This window comes from Astyanax mexicanus, chromosome 2 (genome assembly GCF_023375975.1).
Source record: "Astyanax mexicanus isolate ESR-SI-001 chromosome 2, AstMex3_surface, whole genome shotgun sequence".
NCBI classification, from domain to species: domain Eukaryota; kingdom Metazoa; phylum Chordata; class Actinopteri; order Characiformes; family Acestrorhamphidae; genus Astyanax; species Astyanax mexicanus.
In genome coordinates, this window is record NC_064409.1 from 44,250,278 (window position 1) to 44,269,902 (window position 19,625).

At 37.7% G+C, this 19,625-nt stretch overlaps 1 protein-coding gene across 1 annotated transcript; it reads right to left on the bottom strand.

Annotated features, from left to right (window-relative positions):
* Positions 1-1,123: 1,123 nt before the first annotated feature.
* On the bottom strand, positions 1,124-6,453 carry buc2l (bucky ball 2-like). Its single transcript, XM_049475056.1, has 5 exons — positions 6,366-6,453; positions 5,949-6,231; positions 2,429-4,273; positions 2,256-2,351; positions 1,124-1,292 (listed from the first exon to the last, which is right to left on the bottom strand). The coding sequence occupies exons 2-5, from the start codon at positions 6,190-6,192 to the stop codon at positions 1,264-1,266; spliced, it is 2,214 nt and encodes a 737-aa protein (XP_049331013.1). The 5' UTR covers positions 6,193-6,231; positions 6,366-6,453; the 3' UTR covers positions 1,124-1,263.
* Positions 6,454-19,625: the final 13,172 nt, after the last annotated feature.

Consider the following 19,625-nt stretch of genomic DNA (forward strand, 5'->3'; position numbering starts at 1 on the left):
TGTGGATGACTGGGTTTCTATATAGGTTTGTGGCTTACTGTACTGTTAGGAGCAAATATAAATGAACACTTTAGGCTTTACATTAAGGCTTTGATTAGTATAGGATATAATTTGTCCCACAAAATTACACAATATATAAAGAAATCAGACTTCATTAGCATGTAAACAAAAGACTTTTTTCATCTTAAAAGGAGATACTAGCAATTTTTTAAATACGGCTTCCTTTACAAAATTTAATATTTTAAATAGTTTCATAAACAGTCAAATATTCAATGTTTATGTATCCAAAAGCTCTATTGCACAAGACAGACAAGTTTAATAATTATTTAAAATATTATTGAAGCTGTTGGAGGCATTACAGTCTTAAAATCAGTCACATTTTCCCCTCTTTTTCCAGTTCTGGGCTTGTCTTGGGGACTTTTTTCTGAACTGTGGATCGATTGTCCAGTTCCATTCCTCTCTGTCTAAGTGAATAATTACTGTTTGCTTCTGTTTTTATATTTTACTTGGATAAAAATACTCATACAGTGAGGAAAAGCAACTGGAGCTCCTCAGATGCGCTGTTCTTAGTTCTTCCCAGGCAGGACAACGAGACCAGCTAACTGTCTAGCATTAGCTAGCGAGCTGTGCTAATGGGAGTTACTTGCAATTTGACTACTATTCAGTGTGGTTTAAAAGTCAGAGGACATTTAAAGAAACAGAAAGTAAGGGAAAATGACATCTGAACACCCCAATAAATATTGGGAGAGGCCAGCCCATCTCTCGGGCTATATCTGAAATATGGCCAATCCTCTTGGAAGTTACCATATTTTGTCTCTGAAGTAATAGCATGTCCTGTGACTTTTGCCTCCCTGCATTTTATCTAATAGCCTCTTAGCTGAGCTCATATTTAACAGCAGTGATAACAGTAGGAGTGTGTTACTGCACATCACTGTCAGTTTTACACATCGAAAAGTTGAGAACATACATTCTGCGAGCAGTTTTCCTTCCCATTTAGAAGCTATTCACAGCGGACACACAACAGTAAAAGTCCAGTAAAGTAAGGGTCGAAAATTAAGTCAACACTGCTGTGCCTAATATATTACATATTCACATCATACACAAAAGGGGTCACAGGAGAAAATTTAAACGTCAAAAAGTGCTTTATTCAATCACTGTATAAAAAAAGTGAGTTGTGATCAGTCTTAAAGGAATTTAAATCATTGTGACATTAAAACGTGATGAAGTGGCCTTAAATCATTTGATAACTGTGCAATAGTGTCCTCAGCATCTTGTGTCTCTTCTGTGAATATCTGTAGGTGTAAAATAAAACATGAATTAAATCAAAGTATCATTTTACATATTAATTAGTAAGTAAAACTTAGTACCTAGATAAAACATTTTTTTTGGATGAGCATCAGCCAAGTCTAAAAACAAGGGAGGATGCAGGCAGAGGGCAGTGAGGCATAGTGGGAGTTTTTCCACCAGAATAGTGCTGGTGCTGGGACAAAGTTCCTGAAAGGTTCTGTGCTTTTACACCACAAAATCACAGGTTTTTGGCCTGAGAAGTCATTGCCGATCAGGCCCCACAATCTTGGTCTGGAACCAGCAAACCGGTGATGCAAGCGGCCAAAAAGTGGAACATTCAAGAGTCACGGTGTCAAAATTGATTTCAAATCTCACAACCACTTCTGTTTCTGGTTTGTGGAACACGGCCATATTACCATCCATAATGAGCAACTCCTCAAAGCAGTGAAAACACAAATGCTTCCTCCCTCATGGTTGCCCAGTTTGTCCACTCTACAAGTAAGACTTACAGGTTATTTACTGTCATTATGCCATGAAGGTAGCTATGCCAAATTCTGGTAGTTATGTGAATTGTTGGTTTACAAAATCTGTCTTCCTAGCAGTTCTAGTCCCTCCCACCAAATGATTAAGTCTAGAGCACACTGCAACTCTAACATGACTTTTCTGACAATGGAATTTTGCCTGAGAAAGTGAAACTGCTGGAAGGGTCATTTGGGGTCAGGCCAGCAACAATGGCATAATTTTCACAGGTAAGGGTACAAAGTCACCATTTTGGCCAAAACCCCTCAAGTTTGTTTTTCTACTAAAATTTGTTTATTTTCGATTTGCAAATAATGAACACGGACAAGTTTAGTAAATAAATAGATTTAAATTAGCTTTGGTCAACAAAGACTGAACTGACAGAAAATGGAAACAGGGCAATAGGTAAGGAGCTTATGATGAGGCAAATAACCAAATCACTGCCTTACCTTGTGCTGGTGCATGTTGTTTTGGTTTATTGTGAGGTCTCATAATTTTGATACTCTCTGTATCCGATCCCTGCACACTTCCTCTCCATGACCTCTCTAAGAGAACAAGAGAAAACACATTAGAAATCAAAAAGAGCCATCATATGCAAGTACAGAGAGTTTAGAAAAGTTACCTTTCTGTTTCTGTGAAATGAACCTCTGCTCAGAATCTCTCCACCTTTCCGTTGCACAAACAGCCACGTTTTCCTCATTATTTTCCTGAGTGGCACCATGATGTCGGCCATGTCCATTATTACTGTTCCATGGTGGGCTGGAATTAGGCAGACCTTTCGGGTCATCACAAGAGCAATTCTGCTCTCTAAGCTTGGACTGGTGAGACATGGGGCATTTCTCAGAGTGTCGACCTGAAAGCACCTTTTGGGAATTATTATATAACCTCTTTTGGGCTTCAACAGATCTCTTCTTTGAGCCACCTGAAGGGTTCAAGCTGTTTTCAGAGACTTCTCCTTCCGTTTCATCATCAATCAGACCTGGAACAGCTGCATTAGCTTTGCACTTAGCCGCCTTCTCAGGGTCACTCAAACAGAGCACACACAGGTGAGGTTTAGATTTATCTCCTGACAAACGAGAATGAGAAGTATGGTGATGTTTTGTACAGTTGGCTTTAGGGGGGCTTGGGCTTCCAGAAATGTTGTCTCCCTTCCACTTCAGCAGGCAGCTCTTACAGATTCGGGCCTTGCGTTTAGCTGAGCACGGTTTGCCTGAACGGGGTGGAACTGGACAACTATCCTGATCAGAAAGGTCATGCCCACTTGTCTTACCTTTAGGAGCAACTGTCTCCTCTTTGAAATGTACAGATCCTGATTTGAGGCTAACTGATGATGACTGGATCTTTGACTCCTCACAGACTTCAGTCTTCTCTCCAAGTCGTCCTTCTGGCCAGGCGTTGAGGTTGCCAGGCTCTTGCTGCACATCTGACTGTAGTTTGCTGTAATAAACATGACCAAGGTCAGCCAGCCAACTGGCTGCAGGAAGGTAGGGTGGGAGAGATTCAAGGGAGGTCAGAGAGTCTTGTCGATCCAATTCAATCACTCTTTCACCTCGCAGGATTTCCTGTGGGGCAGATTCTGTATCTGTTGGGGTTTGGTTGGCCTCCTGAGGAAGTTCAGGAAGACTCTCAGCAGGAACCTCCATAACTGGGGTCAAAGGCGGCTTCTGAGGAGTGAGAAGACCGTTCTGGATCATCCACTCTGCAGAAGGAACGTAAGGCAACAACGACTCCACAGACCAGACAGAGGCTTCCATCTGCCGCAACTGATCCAAACACTGCAGGTCAAAGGGAAGTCGCATGATTTTGCATTGAACGTTTTTGGAGTTCTCACACACGTCATCTTCACCTTTCAGCACCAGGGAATGCGCTGCTGTGCTGTTGACTGGGTCTACTTGGGTACCATCTGTTCCTTCCAGTGTACTACTGGAGGGGCACGCACCCATCATCAGAATATCTGGACAAGCTGGCAAATACTCATCACATTCAGCAGGAGTTCCTCTGCATTCAATCCGAACTTCTTCAGCCTGAAAGAGGATTTCACCATTTGGAACCACAGATGAAACATTGCTAGCTGCAGCAACTTTATCTGCAAGAGGTTTGTTTGAAGGAATCTCAAAGGCTTCTTCTAGTGGTCGTTCTTCATGTGGCTCAGGTGATGAAAAGTTGCTGCAAATATCCCTTCCAGACTCAGAACTGGTCTGGGAACTTGCAGAACCTTTGCAGACATGATGCGGAGACTCTGAATAAACAGGTTCTGTTTGGACCTCTGAACTGACCATGACTCTTCCAGACGGCGTGGTGTGCTGGAACCGGAAGCGGCGAGCTTGGTACGCCATTGAAGGAGCCAAGTGAGGGGCCATCATGCGTCTGTAATCAACCATGTGCAGCTGCGCATGGGGAAGGATGTAGCCTGGTGCATCCATATAAGGAGCCGGGGGCGGCAAAGGTGGCACGATCATACCATAACCTGTGAGAAAAAGCACAAGTATTAAAAACTAAGTAGTCAGATTAAACACGATTATATCAATCATTTTAATATCAATGTGCACATTTTTTAAACACCAATTTATTTTACTAAATTTAGCCCCAGATTTCACCTGTGATTCAATCTTGGCTCTAGTCTGTACTATACAACCATGTGTCGTCCTCCCTAAATAGAGGCATACCAGCATTTATTTATTTATATATAAGAAGACAATACAAATATATTTCCATTATGCCAGTCTTACACAAACTATTTACATTTAAAATATTCATTGTTTTAAATGTATGAATGTAGAAGTGCAATTAAATCAGTTGATAGAACACGGTTGAGATCAACCTGGTTAATGTTGCAACCCACTTACACAATTTTATGAATAAAATGATATCTAAAATTCAGGCATTAAATAGACAACTTAAAAATACACTGTTTTCATTGTGCCATTTTTGAAGCTTACTAGTTTTTAGTAACATTTTCAGATCAAATCTACAAAACTGAATTCAAGTAACCAAATGTGTCTTGGGAAACTGAATTTTGGCAAGAGGGATAATTAAATACACTTACATAAAAAAAAAAAAAAAAGTGTGACTATTTACACCCAGGTACAAATAGCATTTGCGACACAGTAATTCCACTTAAATTAAAAGTTTTAAGAATATTGAATATTGCCAACACTACCATAGTCACGAAAAAAAACGTGTCTCTCAATTAGGGTTGCAACAAAATTATTTAGATATTTGATTAATCTCCGTTATGTTTTTGATTCATTAATTATTATTTCAGAAAAAAGGAAAAGCACCAAAATTACTTTTCCAGAATTTTATTTAATAAATTAAACTTTCTGTATTAAATTGTAAAAGGAACACAGTCTACCATTAATAAAAATATTACATTTTATCATTATTAAAATGAACACAACAGTGCATGTAAAGTAAATATACACTTGGCTGTGATTCTCAAAGACTTTGAAAAGGGCTAACTGCCACCGCATTTAAGGTGGAATGAATAACTCGCTAAATGCGAGGGAAATATCAATCTTGTTTAACTACTCTAGCAGGCTCTAGTAAGAACGAAAACCAAAATAGAAATTGTTACAAACACAAGCTTGATTAATAGAACAGCTTTTACTTGACTACTAAATGTAGGTGAAATTTAATTTAAGTAAGAATGACATCTTTTGACTACTTTAGCAGGCTCAAGAAAAAAAAAATATATATGGCTTTAGGCACCTACTAAGAATCTCATTCACCCATGAGCTTTTTTTTTGCCATGGCTTTGGTTGGATTACTGCCCCACATTAGTGTTTAGCAACTGTACATGTGCATGGTAGAGACAACTAATTATGAAAGGAGTTGCCAATTATTGTAATAATCAACTTTATTCAATTAGCTGTTGCAGCCCTAATCTCAATCTCAATTTATGGTGCTTTGCATTCTTACAGCATTTGAATCTGGCAATTTTTCTTTAAACTGTGTTGAAACATTAAAATGACTAGACCAAAAGACATAGCAAAACTTAGAAAAAAAAGAAAAAGTTTTACATCTGTGTGCAAATAGCTTGTGTTTTAAAAAGTCTAAATAAACTGTCCAGGTGAAAACTACAGCTCAAAAGTGGTCAAGATAAAGTAGACAATGTAAACATATGGAAATTGAACACATACCCATCCCAGGGAAGCCACCATATGGAACATAAGGCATTGGCATGGGCCACTGGTAGGGCTGGTATGGCTGTGAAGGTTGTACATAAAAGAAAGGCCAGTTGGGCTGCTGCTGCCGCTCCAGGTGTGGTCCTCTAAAGGAACCAGGCATGGGTGGCCTAGGTCCTCGTACAGGAGGAGGCCCAGAATGAATACTCTGGGCCTGGGGTCCTAGATCTGCTGGGTGCTGGGGAGCCGCAGCCACCATAACCTTCTGCTTTCTGTCTTTCCTGAAGTGAGAGAAAAACTGAGAAACAGGAAACCAACCATTAATATCTTAGCAACGCTGCAAGCTTATTTACATAATACAGTTAAACTTAACAAGACTCTAAACTTTTAATAAACACAGTTTACCAAACCCACAAACACTGTCAGGCTTACATGAACAGATCACGACTCAAACAAAAAGAAGCAAAAACAAAATGCCTCCCTCCCCTGAGTTTAAATGAGTCATCAGGTTGCCGCACGGTGATTGGCTTCCCACAAGCATTGTGATTGGTCAGAATTAATTTAAAGCCCAGCCAATTAGAGAGGCCACAGTTGTCCGTAATGCGCTTGTGCACCATTGGTTGGCACTGTTTAGAGAATGTGTCTTATATGAGTTTAACCAAAGCCCTCACTGCAAAAAAAAGCAAGTAAAATGATCTATAAGGAAACAAATCTTTTATCTTTTATATAAGAAAAAAGATTATTTTTTCTTATTCTTGCTAAGAATAACGATTTTAAACAGTCTAACTAAAAATGTACCTTATTTGAATTATTTTAAACTAAAAAATAAACCCAAACAAAAGTCACAAGTCAAGTTATTCTAATTCTTATCTCCAAATTTAAGCTAAAACATCTGTGCTTGATTTAATTCTTACTTCACTCATCTTGAGATATTTCAATAGCTTATTTTAAGAAATCTTACTAAGAAAAATGGGCTTACCCCATTGGCAGATTGTTGTGCTTAATATATGTATATACATCTCACTTTATGTATATTTGTATAGATTTTTTTTGCAATGTTTACCTAGGCCCAGTTTTCTTTAAAAAGTAATCTTTGAATTATAGACACCAGTTCAAAAATGTGGGATCAGTTCACAGCACAAGATTCACATTTTACAAAGTAATCTAGAAATACTATACTTAAATGAAGTTATAATTTTGAATCTTCAAAAATAGCATAAAATACAGAGTTCATATGTACTTCTATTTATAAAGTGACCAAGAGATCCTGTTGTGTTACAACTCCATTTTACAGCTGCCCTTACTTAAATCAAGACTAGTTGTTAATATGCATTATAGAGATGTATCATAAACTAATATTCCAAAATAAAAGGCAATTATAAAAATAATAATAATAATTACACCAAAACAATAATTGACTATTGTAAAAATAAAGATACAGTTGTACTGTGTATTTAAATATGCTTTATTCGTGTGGAAAATAATCTGCATTATAAGAACATTAAGCAATGTTTTGAAAAGATGCAGAAAGGTTAGCCTGTAATGTCCATGAATTGTCCATGCAAACATGCAGATAACTGGAATAATGTTCCAGGAACGTTTTCAAAACATTCCACTTAATAGTAGTTTGCATCACAACGTTATTAGAACGCTTCTTTTATAACATTCCAAGCTAAACAAATACTAACATTATGGAAATTCTCAAAGTAACAGTCCCAAAACCAAATGCAAAATATAAAACAATAAAACGTATCAAATGAAAGAATGAAAAGTATGTTACCAGAAAAAACATCCAGAAATCTTGACGTTCTACTAGCCACAAGTTGTTAGCTGGGTTTATGCAATGACAGCTGCTCACTGTACTGAATGAGAGAGCAAAAGAATTAAATATAAAACCTTTTAGTGAGCTTTTAAAGGCAAATTCTGAAGGGTACTTTTGCCTAATGACTGTAGAGAGCATTGGTCATACAGTCATTGATTGTAACCTATAAAAGCATAAGAGTGGATTTAGCACTGTTGCTAATGAAAGCAAATTAAAAGGTTGCTGCAAAAACATTCCTGATGAGCTGAGTCATGCCTGGTAAATGTTCACAATTTTATAACCAAATCTACACCCTGATCACCACCTCCAGTGTAAACAGCATTTATAAATGTGTATATGTGTGGGCGTATTATGAAGTGTTTTACAACAGCTTCCTGTTTCCGAAGAGAAATAAGAGAGCACAGGAAGCAAACAGCGCTCTAATGAACATACTCAAAGTAGCCCTTTTGCAAAACCAGTGTAAATAATATATTTTTTTACCACTACTAATGGACATGGCCTATTTTTGCTATTTCAGTGTGCACATTTTTACATGAGAAGCATTTGAACATCTTGTTCCCAAAAAGCTTTTATAGACATTTAGACACACAAATCTAGAAAGTTGCTCTGATAAAGTCCTAGCATATAAATAATAGCCAGATTTTACAGAGGAAACCTTTTTACCACATTCAAATGTTACTTATTTTTATGTTTTCAACCATAAAGCTCATTACAGCTCGTGTTCTGTAAGAAATTCAGCATGATGCTGCATTAATACATTTTATTGCTCTGTTCCACAGAGAAACAAGGACCTGCAGAATCTGTGTGTGGGGCCTCCTTTGTTATTTGTGGACGTGATTTCTGCGAGTCACTTGTCGGTGTACTAGTTTCTATGGTGGATTTGGCACCCACTTTGGGGGTTCTCTGGCTATTCCCTGAGGTACAAAAAAAAACTTGCGATAACACGATCAATTTACATATTTATATATATATATATGTATATATATATATATATATATATATATATATATATATATATATATATATATATACATATATATATATTAATTTCATATTAATATTCTTTTTTTTATCTTTTAAAGTTATGGAATGTGTTATTTTGTTCTAATGGCCGAATTTGTTTAAAATTAGCTGTTCATTTGTGTTTTAAGGGGTTACAATGTATTGAAACCTATATCATAAAACATGTTTTTATTAGTACAGTTATGCTGCTTTGAACACTCATCAGTGTTTCCTGTGTTCATTAAATTTGGTATTTTCTACTATCCCCTCTCTCTGGAGCATCCATTTCACCTTTATAAAGCTATGAGTTAGAGGTCTGCGCGGGACTGTTTTTTTAAACCCGCTCCCGCCCGCTCCCGCGTCTTTTTGTCCCGCTCCCGCCCGCTCCCGCAAAAAAATCACTTCTTTTAATCCCGCTCCCGCCCGCCACATACACATTCCCGCCGCTCCCGTCCCGCAGTCCTAATATGAATTGAATTAATTACATTTAGTGCTTCAAATTTACATATGTATTTATTAAAACAGCAATTCAGTTCGCAGTCCAAACACATGCCATCAGGTGCATCAAGAATCCTAGAAGTGGATTAGAAGTGGATCTATATTATATAAAATAATAAATGTAAAAATATATAAAATTAAATTCAATTAGTTTAATTAATATTTGTATTATTATTATTATTAATAATAATAATAATAATAATAATAATAATAATAACAATAATAATAATAACAATAACAATGTTATTGTTATTGTTATTATTATTATTGTTATTATTATTATTATTATTATTATTATTTTGCACCAGTATAGTAAATGTCGTCCTTTAAATTACACACCCCCCTCCCCCCCCCCCCCCCTCCTCTGCACACGCCTGCTGGAGATGCTGAAAATGTGTGTGTGTGTGTCCATCCTCCGAGAGATTTTTCTTGTGTTTTTTTGTTGCTTGCATGGGAATCATAGCGTGATTATTATAATTTTCTTAACTATTTATCAATTTGCGGGAGCGGGACCACATGTTAATGTGGTCCCGCTCCCGCATGGCCTGTATTGATTAAATTACCGCTCCCGCCAATAACAATTCAGTTTTGTCCCGCGCCGCAACATATTCTGACGGGTCCCGCGGGTCCCGCGGGACTCCCGCGGGAGTGCAGACCTCTACTATGAGTCGCCTCTCGAATATGACGTTTTTGTTGTTGGTGACGAAGGAGACGTTCATACACGTATCAATGTGCGCATTTATGGAGTTTCAGGGACAGATTTGTTCACATTACGCACACATACAGATCACTTATATTTGTGAATGTGAACCATCAAGATTGCTAAATCTGATCTGAGCAAAAAATTTGAGCAATGCGGCGTGTAATGTGAACGTAGCCTAACATGAAATCGGAACAACCTGAACATTTAAAAAAAATCTGAGAGCCAATGAGTGGTTTAGGCCCCAAATAAAAAATGACTGCTGCTCTGATATTGCCAGTGTTTATTTTATCTCAGTTGCAAGGGGGAAGTGTGGGGGGAAAGTGAACTTTTTGTTTGCTGGAGCAGCACAGGCGAAACTCTGCTGGGCGACAAGATGTCACAAGTCCATCTGATCACACTGGCATCACCAGCAGCAGCAACGCCAGTTTCCACAGATGTTCAGGATGGAGCTGTGACTCTTGGCTGCACTGTTGCTTCAGCAGAGCCACAGCAGAAACGGGCTGCTCCTCACTCCTCGCTGCACAACACTGCTCTCAGACAGACACTGTGGACGCTGTAACTGTTTAAAAAAATAAAATTAATGTAAACAATGTTTCTATGTGAGGTACAGAGTGCATCTTTAGTGAGGTCCCTCTGCCATGATGGCCACTTCCTGTCCAAAGCAGCAGGACTTCCTCTCAGTAATGGCTGCTGTGTGGCAGTGCTGTAATGCTGTAATCCCATTCACAGGTGGCTCAGATGACCTCATATCCTCTTACGGATGACCCCGCTTCCTCCTGCTGTGTGCTCTGCTGTGCCCCTGACTTTTAGGAGTGGAGGGTGTGATTCCACTGACCTCCATTCAGCACACTGCTTCCCTTTAAGCCACATGTGTCAAACACAAGGCCCGCGGGCCAAATGTGGCCCGCCACGTCTTTTTATGTGGCCCGCGAGAGCTTGTAAAATCTTAGTGTCTATAATAAATAGGTCAGAAGCGTTCTTTGACCAAAAAATACATTTCCCACAATGCTTGTCGATTGTATTACCCGCAAAGTTACGGCTTACTGCCACTACACGGCAGTGTAGTCATTGATGTGGAAACCCTGCCGGAGGGAAGGTGTAACTTCGCGGGTGGAATTGAGACATATAAATGTTTATCCCATAATGTCCAGAAAAAGAGAAGTTGATGCAGACGGACGGCTGTGCTTCAAGGCGAAAGACCGGTATGCATTTTGTGTTACTGACCAAAATAAACGCTTTTTAGAAGAGATATAAATTATGTGTAAATATTTATAAGACAATAGCTGATAAAATCTGTTTTAATGAGGTTAATAAACATCACTGTGACATCGCTAGTCGCAGTTTCACCTCAGCAAAGGACGAGGAGGTGAATCACTTATCTAACCAGCCTTTACTGATTTCTGCCCCCAATAACCCTTTCAATAACCTCCAATAGCCTTTAATAGTCTCCAGTAGCCTTCAACAGTCTAACCTTGCAGCCGTGGTGTGTTCTAAACTCCGTAGTTATAAACATCCTGAGGTTAGCAGCGCGCTAACTGACCTGTTTATAATGTAATCCGAGCAGTGACTCCGGGATGGCTGCTCTAAACTGCTGCTGTTAGCTGCTTGGGCTGAAATATGAACTGTAGAGAGCTGTATTATCCGGTTAGTGGGGTTAAAACCTTTATTTCCTATACAGAAGAACTTAAAAAAATTAAAAACGCTCCAGACTGGCTGAGCTGAGTCCTGTAGCCCGTGGCTGGGCTGTAGCTCTGACTCAGTAAAGACTGTGGGCTTGTGCTGCTGCAGCTCCCACTAGTGGTTGGATGAGGAAATGCTAAATCTGTCACAGCTCACAATTTTTGATTTTATATTTATTAAGCCTCTTTTCAGTATCAAACGTTTTGATCAAAGTTAATATAACTTGTATTTTATGTCATTTCTATTCACTTGTATAGTTTGGTTCTTGATTGATGGAGTTTTTGGATTTCATAACAGGATTTATGTTAATAGAGCAACAAGCAAACATTTTTTCCATGCAACTGTAATATTTGATTGAATAAATAGTATATTGAGAGTTATTTAACATTAAGGAGTAATTACATTCATTTACATATATTACATTTGGTTACATTTTCTTATATTTATAAGTTACATCTGGCCCTCGGAGGACAGCCAATATGCCAATGTGGCCCTCGGCCAAAATGAGTTTGACACCCCTGCTTTAAGCCATGGTTACTCCAGAAATAACATGTAAACAGGTTCACTGTTATCACTGAACTGTAGCCAGTAATCAGACCCAATGAAAAAACATATATGATATATTATATGTATATGTATATGTATGTTAAAACATGATTTCACATAAAAGGAATTGGTTTGTTTGTGTCCCAGACTGCTGCACCTATTTTGATGTTCAGTGGACGTTAAAGACAGCTTTGTTAGGTGCTATATTGGGTGTGGCCAAGTATTGCAAAACTATTTTTTTTTATTTGTTAAATCTGGACTGTTAATTTGACCTAATAAGAAGTTATTTTTAAAAAGAAATTAAATAACAGTTTGCATATATGACTTCTGTTTTGTATCATATTTAGAATTTGATTAATTGTTGAAGCAGTTTCTAACAAATTAAAACATAAAACACACAGAACTGCCTAACCCCTTAACAAAAAAAGAGTACTAGAATAAAAAAATAATAATCTCGAACTGCAAAAACTGTATGTAATTTTATGTTGCATGGATAATAATCCACCGAGGAACAGAAAACATGTATATGATTTTCAGTAACATTTTTATTTTATGATGTTATATTACATGTTGTTGAAGGTAAATTATTTCACTGATGTTGCGCAAATGTGTATTAAATATAAAAAAATAGGGTGACCATATTTTTATTTACAATAAAAAAGTGGGCATATCGAGGACGTAATTTCACCCTTCTTAAAACCTTTTTGTTTGTTGGATAGCTTGTTTGTTTCTTTTTAAAATAGTTTTATAATAATTTTCATTAAAAAAATTAAATATTTACATGCACATACTAGTGCATCTCAAAAATGTAACGTCATTGAAAAGTCACTTTATTTTAGTAATCCAGTTAAAATCGTGAAACACACAGAGGGTGTTTATTGATGATGATTATGGCTCACAGCCAATGAAAACCCAAAAAATCAGTGTCTTGATAAAACACAGTGGACCAGCACCAGCTAGTGTGAAGTTTCTACAATCAGTGGTGTTTTGGAGAGTCATGTCATCTGATGGTGTTGATCCACTGTGTTCTAAATCAGGGCAGTGTTTTCCTGCAAAATCTTACAGCACTTTATTCCCTCTGCTGACAACTTTTATAGAGATGATGATTTCATTTTCCAGCAGGACTTGGCACACTGCTTACACTACCAAAAGTCCAATTGGTCTTATACAATATTATACTAATTTTCTGAGACATTGATTTTTGGGTTTTATTGGCTATAGGACATAATAAATGCTTAAAACAGATCACTGTGCGTGTAATACAAATATATAATATATGAGTTTCACAATTTGAACTGAATTACTAAAATAAAATAATTTTTCAATGATATTCTTTTTTTTTTAAGATGCACTAGTATTTAACTCTGTGATTAATTAATTGGTAGTTTATACATTTAATCCAGACATAAGAGAAAAAAAGTATAACATTCCTGGTCATCACTTTGGTGCTGCAGAAGTTGATACTGTGTTGTTGAGTGTCACTGCTGTCCCTGTATTCAGCTGACTGTTTACTGCTGCAGCCTGCGGGTCACTGTGCTCACTGTACTGCGTAAAGAGGGAGAGCACTTCTGCAGTCCTTTAGCTGGTCTGTGCCTCTTTGATGTGGATGTGCTGTTGTGAGGAGATGAGAGAGACTCTCCGCTCCTCTTTAGAGAGAGCAGAGAGAGGAAGAGAGAGAGAGGAACTCCAAGCTCAAGCTCACATGCTCGATCGCCCCATGCCCTCAGGATGGCCTTCACGCTTCCTTTCACTGGCTTCCTGGGGAGAGAGCAAGAGGCAGCTGGACAGCACAGGGAGACAGAGAGAAGAGAGGGTGTGAGTGGCTCTCAAGACTTCAGACTTGCTTTTAGAATTAAAGTAGCTTTTTTTAGGGCTTTCAATGTTAAAGCGTTAATACACATAATAAATTTGGAATCAGTAAAGCATTATTATTTTTAATAATTAGGCAAATTAATTACGCCACTAAGTTTAGCCCCACCTCCATCCTAATCTGCTCCACCCCCATCCAATGCGCAGATATTTTTGGGGTTGAATGACTGAAACGCTCCAACTTGAACAACACAATGACAGAGGAGACATCCTCCGGTGTGCAGTGTTCAGTTGTAACACACCAGACTTCCAGCTCCCACCCAGAGAACTAGAGAACTTTGGGGCAGCACATTTATGGTGTTACTTACAGAAATAAAATTAATGCAGTATTTCTCCAGCACTTTTAGGGTATGTCTCCACCAGCTTTGCACATCTAGTGACATTTTTGCCCATTCTTCTTTACAAAACAGCTCAAGCTCAGTCAGATTAGTGAACAGCAGTTTTCAGATCTTGCCACAAGTTTTCGATTGGGTTTAGGTCTAGACTTTGACTGGACCATTCTAACACATGAATATGTTTTGTTTTCAAGAATGCCCTGTATTTGGCTCCATCCATATTCCCATCAACTCTGACCAACTTCCCTGTTCCTGCTGAAGAGAAGCAGCCCCAGAGCATGATGCTGCCGCCACCATGTTTCACAGTGGGGATGTTGTGTTCAGAGTGATGTGCAGTGTTATTTCTCCACCACACATAGCGTTTTGCATTTTGGCCAAAAAGTTCAATTTTGATCTCATCTGACCAAAGCAACTTGATCCACATGTTAGCTGTGTCCCCAACATGAGACTTTTTATGGTTTTCATGATGCTGTTTACTCCCCAATATTCTCTTAACCAACCCTTTGAGACTGTCATGGAGCATCTGTATTTGTGCTTAGATTAGATTACACACAGGTGGTCTTTTTTTAGTCATTAGAAGTCATCAGGCAACTTCTGAATGCAATTGGTTGCACTTAGAGAACCTTTTAGTTTTTTATTTGTAAAAAAATGTTTTGTATCATGCATAATTTCCTTTCCATGTCACAATTGTATACCACTTTGTGTTGGACTTTCACATTAAATTCCAATTAAAGATATTTATGTTTGTGGTTGTAATGTGACAAAATATGGAAAAGTTTAAGTGGTATGAATATGTTTGCAAGCCACTGTATACGATGCTGATATATGATGATAATGATGATTGTTGTCCCCACCACTGTTTTATCCAGGCAGATCTGCTCTCCAGTTATATCACAATATTCTGATTTAACGTTTTTCACTTTAGCTATCAGATGTGGAGAGTAAAGCACTGTAAGAGCAGCTCAGCAGGAGGATCATTCAGACAAGGGGGTAAAATAAATTACTGTGCAGACTCAATTATCCTCACCCAGTCTGTGGCTGGAGATATATTGATATCAATTTAACAGGCTCTCCCTTAATCTAGCAGACATAATCAAACGCACATGTATTGAATACATTCTTGTAGAAAGTAATTAGGCGACATCATAAATGAATATATGGTACAAAAGTTTGATAGTTTACTTTAATAAGTTTTTCTATCACTTATTGTAAATAGTGGTGCTCTGCAGAAGGGCACACAGTACCATTTAGAGCTTACATTCTCTCACCGAAATTGGTGAGGTTCGGGCTCAAGAAAATAGTCTGTGATGTACCCACCCCCCACCCCACCACCCTTCCATTATGTACTGTGCATTCCTATCTGCAGGTCAGAAGTTCTGAGTACTGAGCCCTTGCTGTGATTTGACTTTTTGGTTTCATAATACTTCACATAGTTAGAGCTTTGTGTCACTCTTGAGCTGTGAAATTACACACCAAAAATAAACATACACTCTTATATTTGGTTGGACCGCCTTTAGCTTTAATTGAAGCACACATTGACTTTAATTTGCTTATATTTTCCACAAAGATCTTGCATTGATGATGGTAGAGTCTGACTGCTGCACAAAGCCTTCAAAGATTCTCAATGGGGTTTAGGTCTGGACTCTGTGATGAACAATCCATGTGTGAAAATGATGATCTCATGCTCCCTGAATCACTCTTTCACAATTCCAGCACCGTAAATCCTGGAATTGTCATCTTGAAACATACTTGTGTCATCAGGGAAGAAAAAATCCATTGATGGAATAACCTGGTCTATATTCAGTATATTCAGGTAGTCAGCTGACCTCATTCTTTTAATAACATACTGTTGCTGAACCCAGACCTGACCAACTGCAGCACCAACCCCACATCATTTACTTACTTAAATCTTTGCTTACTTTTTTGGACAGGCAGTGTAGTACATTACATACAAATATACTTCTGGATAAAGATATCTGCATGTTTTTTAAAGGTCTAGGGTGGTGCAACTGTCAAACTGCAGTCTTATTAAAATAGAGGAGATGACAAGATATCAACATCAAACAATTCTGTAGTCAGGAGCCTGATAATATGAAAGATTACTTCTATTTTATAGGTAGAGTACTAACCTACAGATAGATGGATGGCTTCATTTGTGTCGGAGAAGATATGTGCTATCCCTCACCTGCCTGGTGTGGGAGGTATTACTAGTAATAGGGGTCCTGATAAGTGCATGAAGTACTTGACATTCCAATTAGGGTAGAAATTGGATAAAATTAGTAATCCATTTTCGGGCTCCAAACCTTTCCTGACTAAGTGAAAATGTACCATCCTGAGAGAAGCAGCTCACAGTTGTTTGATAGGCTTATATCAGCTTCCTCAACAAGGAAATTCACATCATTCCCGTGAGTGCAGTTTGAAAGGTAAGCTAAGGGAGCACAATATTTCATCTGAGGCAGCATTGCTGCCCCATGCTGCTCCTTCTCCAGTGCATTGAGCTTGTGTGAGAGAGTGCAGTCTTACTAATAAGGAGTATTAATGTCAAAGAGCTGCTGCATGCACAAGGTGCATGATGGGTAGCATTGTGTCTAGAACAGTCTTGCTGTGCAGTAGAAAAGTTGGATCAGGCACGCTGGGACGCCATACCATCATCACATACATAACAAGCTCCTTTCAAATATGGAAGAAAAAAACTAAATTGCAGTTTCTGGATTTCCAGAATTAGATTAGAATTTGATTTATTAAAGGTCTCATTACATCTTTTTTTTTCATTCATTTTAAAATGACTACTTGTGTTCTCTATTATGAATGAATGCCATATGAAACGTATTTTGTGAGAAAACAAAAACCAAGTGCTCAGGTTTTTCTATTTAGCCCTGCTTTAGATCACTGAATTTCTGGTCTCTGAAGAAAGACAGGATTTTGTCTCTTGCTCATGAATATTTATACATGCAAACATATAGTTTCGGATTGGCTAACAGCACTGCAGCAGAGAACGCCTACCTGCCTTCCCCCCACAGTTCATTTTACAGCTCTAAATCTCAAAGGACAAAATGTTTTCAGAGATACAGCCTAAGTTGTAAAGATACAGCACTATGTGCTAGGTAAATTTAACCCTTAAACTCCAATTAATGTCAGACTCTCAGCATCGCAAGCAGTGGTGTGGCCGAGTTGCATTTCCAAATCTATAGTTACATACCCAAGATAGTTAACTAGCTGATGTAAACATATGGCGTCAACATAGGGTCAAAAGTTTTATATTGTATATTTTATATACAATTAATTTTACATTAATAAACATAAAAGTTGCTTTTCATTCCAATAAAAAAACAGTTTATTATTGTGTATATTTGGTATACAGTGTTGTATTTAACTAGCAACGTGAGTTGCCTTTTTATTATGTTTTTATTAACCGCTCTGAAAAGCAACTATTATGTTTATTATTGTAAAATACAAAGTTGTATACACAATATAAACAAAAACAAAAGAGTTGCTTTTCAGACTAGGTAAAATAATAATAAAAAAGCAACTCATATTTATTATTGTAAAATACGTAACTAATTACAAAATAAAGCTCTTGTAGTAGGTGGAAATAACTGTCATTCTGGCATTTAATTTCATTAATTTTATAATATTAATGGAACTAATGGAAATAAGTTGTATTAGACCCCAACACTGAAGCCGGTTTGCTGCTGCGGGTTTAATGACTTTTGGTTTTCAAAACTTTTGACCCTTTTTTGAAGCCACATAAACAGAGCTGTAAGCTCTTTAGCTTACGAGACAGTCTTAGCGCTGCCTGTGGGTGGTCCCGAACCAAGGTGGGCTCACAACTCCCAAGTTGACGTAGGCACCCTAAAGTCTCACTAATCAACTTATATTTTCTTTTCTTAGCTACTGCAGACAATGGGGGTTGAGAAACAGTTTCATGTGCAGCATGCATATACAACTTAGAGACACCTTTTTCACAAAGAACAAAAAATAGTGGTTATAAGTGTTCTCCTCCAAGCATGTTAAACTGTGCTAATGACGTTTTCAAAGGACGCAGTGAGTGCTTTTACATATCTTTATGATAATGAGGAGCCCTAGATATGGAGGGAAATAGAAATGGTTTACAATTGTTATGTACTGTGTGTATTAAAGGTGGGTTTGTAGGTATGGTAGGAAAGGTCTAGGGTGGTAATGGAGGTTAAGAAGGTTAGGAAAGAGGACAGTGCTGGAAAGACTAATGAGTCTGGAGCGGTGGATGGTGGGCAGGGAGGATGTATGAGTCACAGTTTGCACTGTTGCCCTCTCATCCTGCCTCTCTCACCCTGACCCTCAACTCACACACAGGAGAAACAACCTCACACCCATGGTATTTTCTCATTCCTAACAATTTGCTCTACATAATGTGAATTAATGTTATATTGTTGCATATCTTTAATTATTCTATATAAATTATTCATTTTTTCTTTTACTTTGCTCCATAGATGAGTTCACTTTGAAAGCATAGCTCTATATGCTTTCTAACCAGTGGAATAAACATTTCTCTTTCATCATAGTAAATTACATTCAGGCATTGTACGACTGCAGTGAGATGATTAACATAATGCTATTAGGCAGGGCCGCAGTGCCAGTGTGAGTTTTCTGAGGCGAATCAGCAGTTTCCAACTTCTGCTCATTCATCTCAATCCAGAAAAACAGAGCTGCCTTCAGTAACACGCAGTTCAGACTAATTTCTCACAGTTTCACTACATTTTAATATTTTAGATGTACTATCTTTGATGTTCAGAGGTGGGTGGTTAATACCCAGCTGATCATTGTTGGGGTTGGTAGAATGTTTTCTGAACATTACAACTTTTATATATTATAAGAGTATTTGCCCCTTACAGATTTCTCTTGTTTTTGTATTTTTGTCATATTTTCATTTTTCAAATGATCAAACAAACTTCAATATCCCACAAGTATATAACCTAAGTTAATGTAAAAAGCACTTTGTTAATGAAAATTGCATTTATTAAGAGAAAAAAACTATCCAAACCAATCTAGCAACTTTGTAAAAAAAGAATCCCCCCCATAAATGACCTGTACTCTAAAAAACAGAGGTACGATATGAGTACTTTTTTGTACTCAAAGGTACACTCTTCATAATTGTACCCTCAAAGGTACAATACTGGTCTTTACAGGGTCAGATTTGTTCCCTCTGAAGTACAAAGTCATTTCTAACAGCAATAAGTACAAATTTGTACCATTTAACC

Coding starts and splice junctions, on each gene's coding strand:
- buc2l (XM_049475056.1), bottom strand. CDS start 6,192: ATGGTGGCTGCGGCTCCCCAGCACCCAGCAGATCTAGGACCCCAGGCC. Junction 4,274..5,948: donor TGGTGGCTTCCCTGGGATGG/GTATGTGTTCAA, acceptor TTTTTCTCACAG/GTTATGGTATGATCGTGCCA. Junction 1,293..2,255: donor ACAACATGCACCAGCACAAG/GTAAGGCAGTGA, acceptor TTACACCTACAG/ATATTCACAGAAGAGACACA.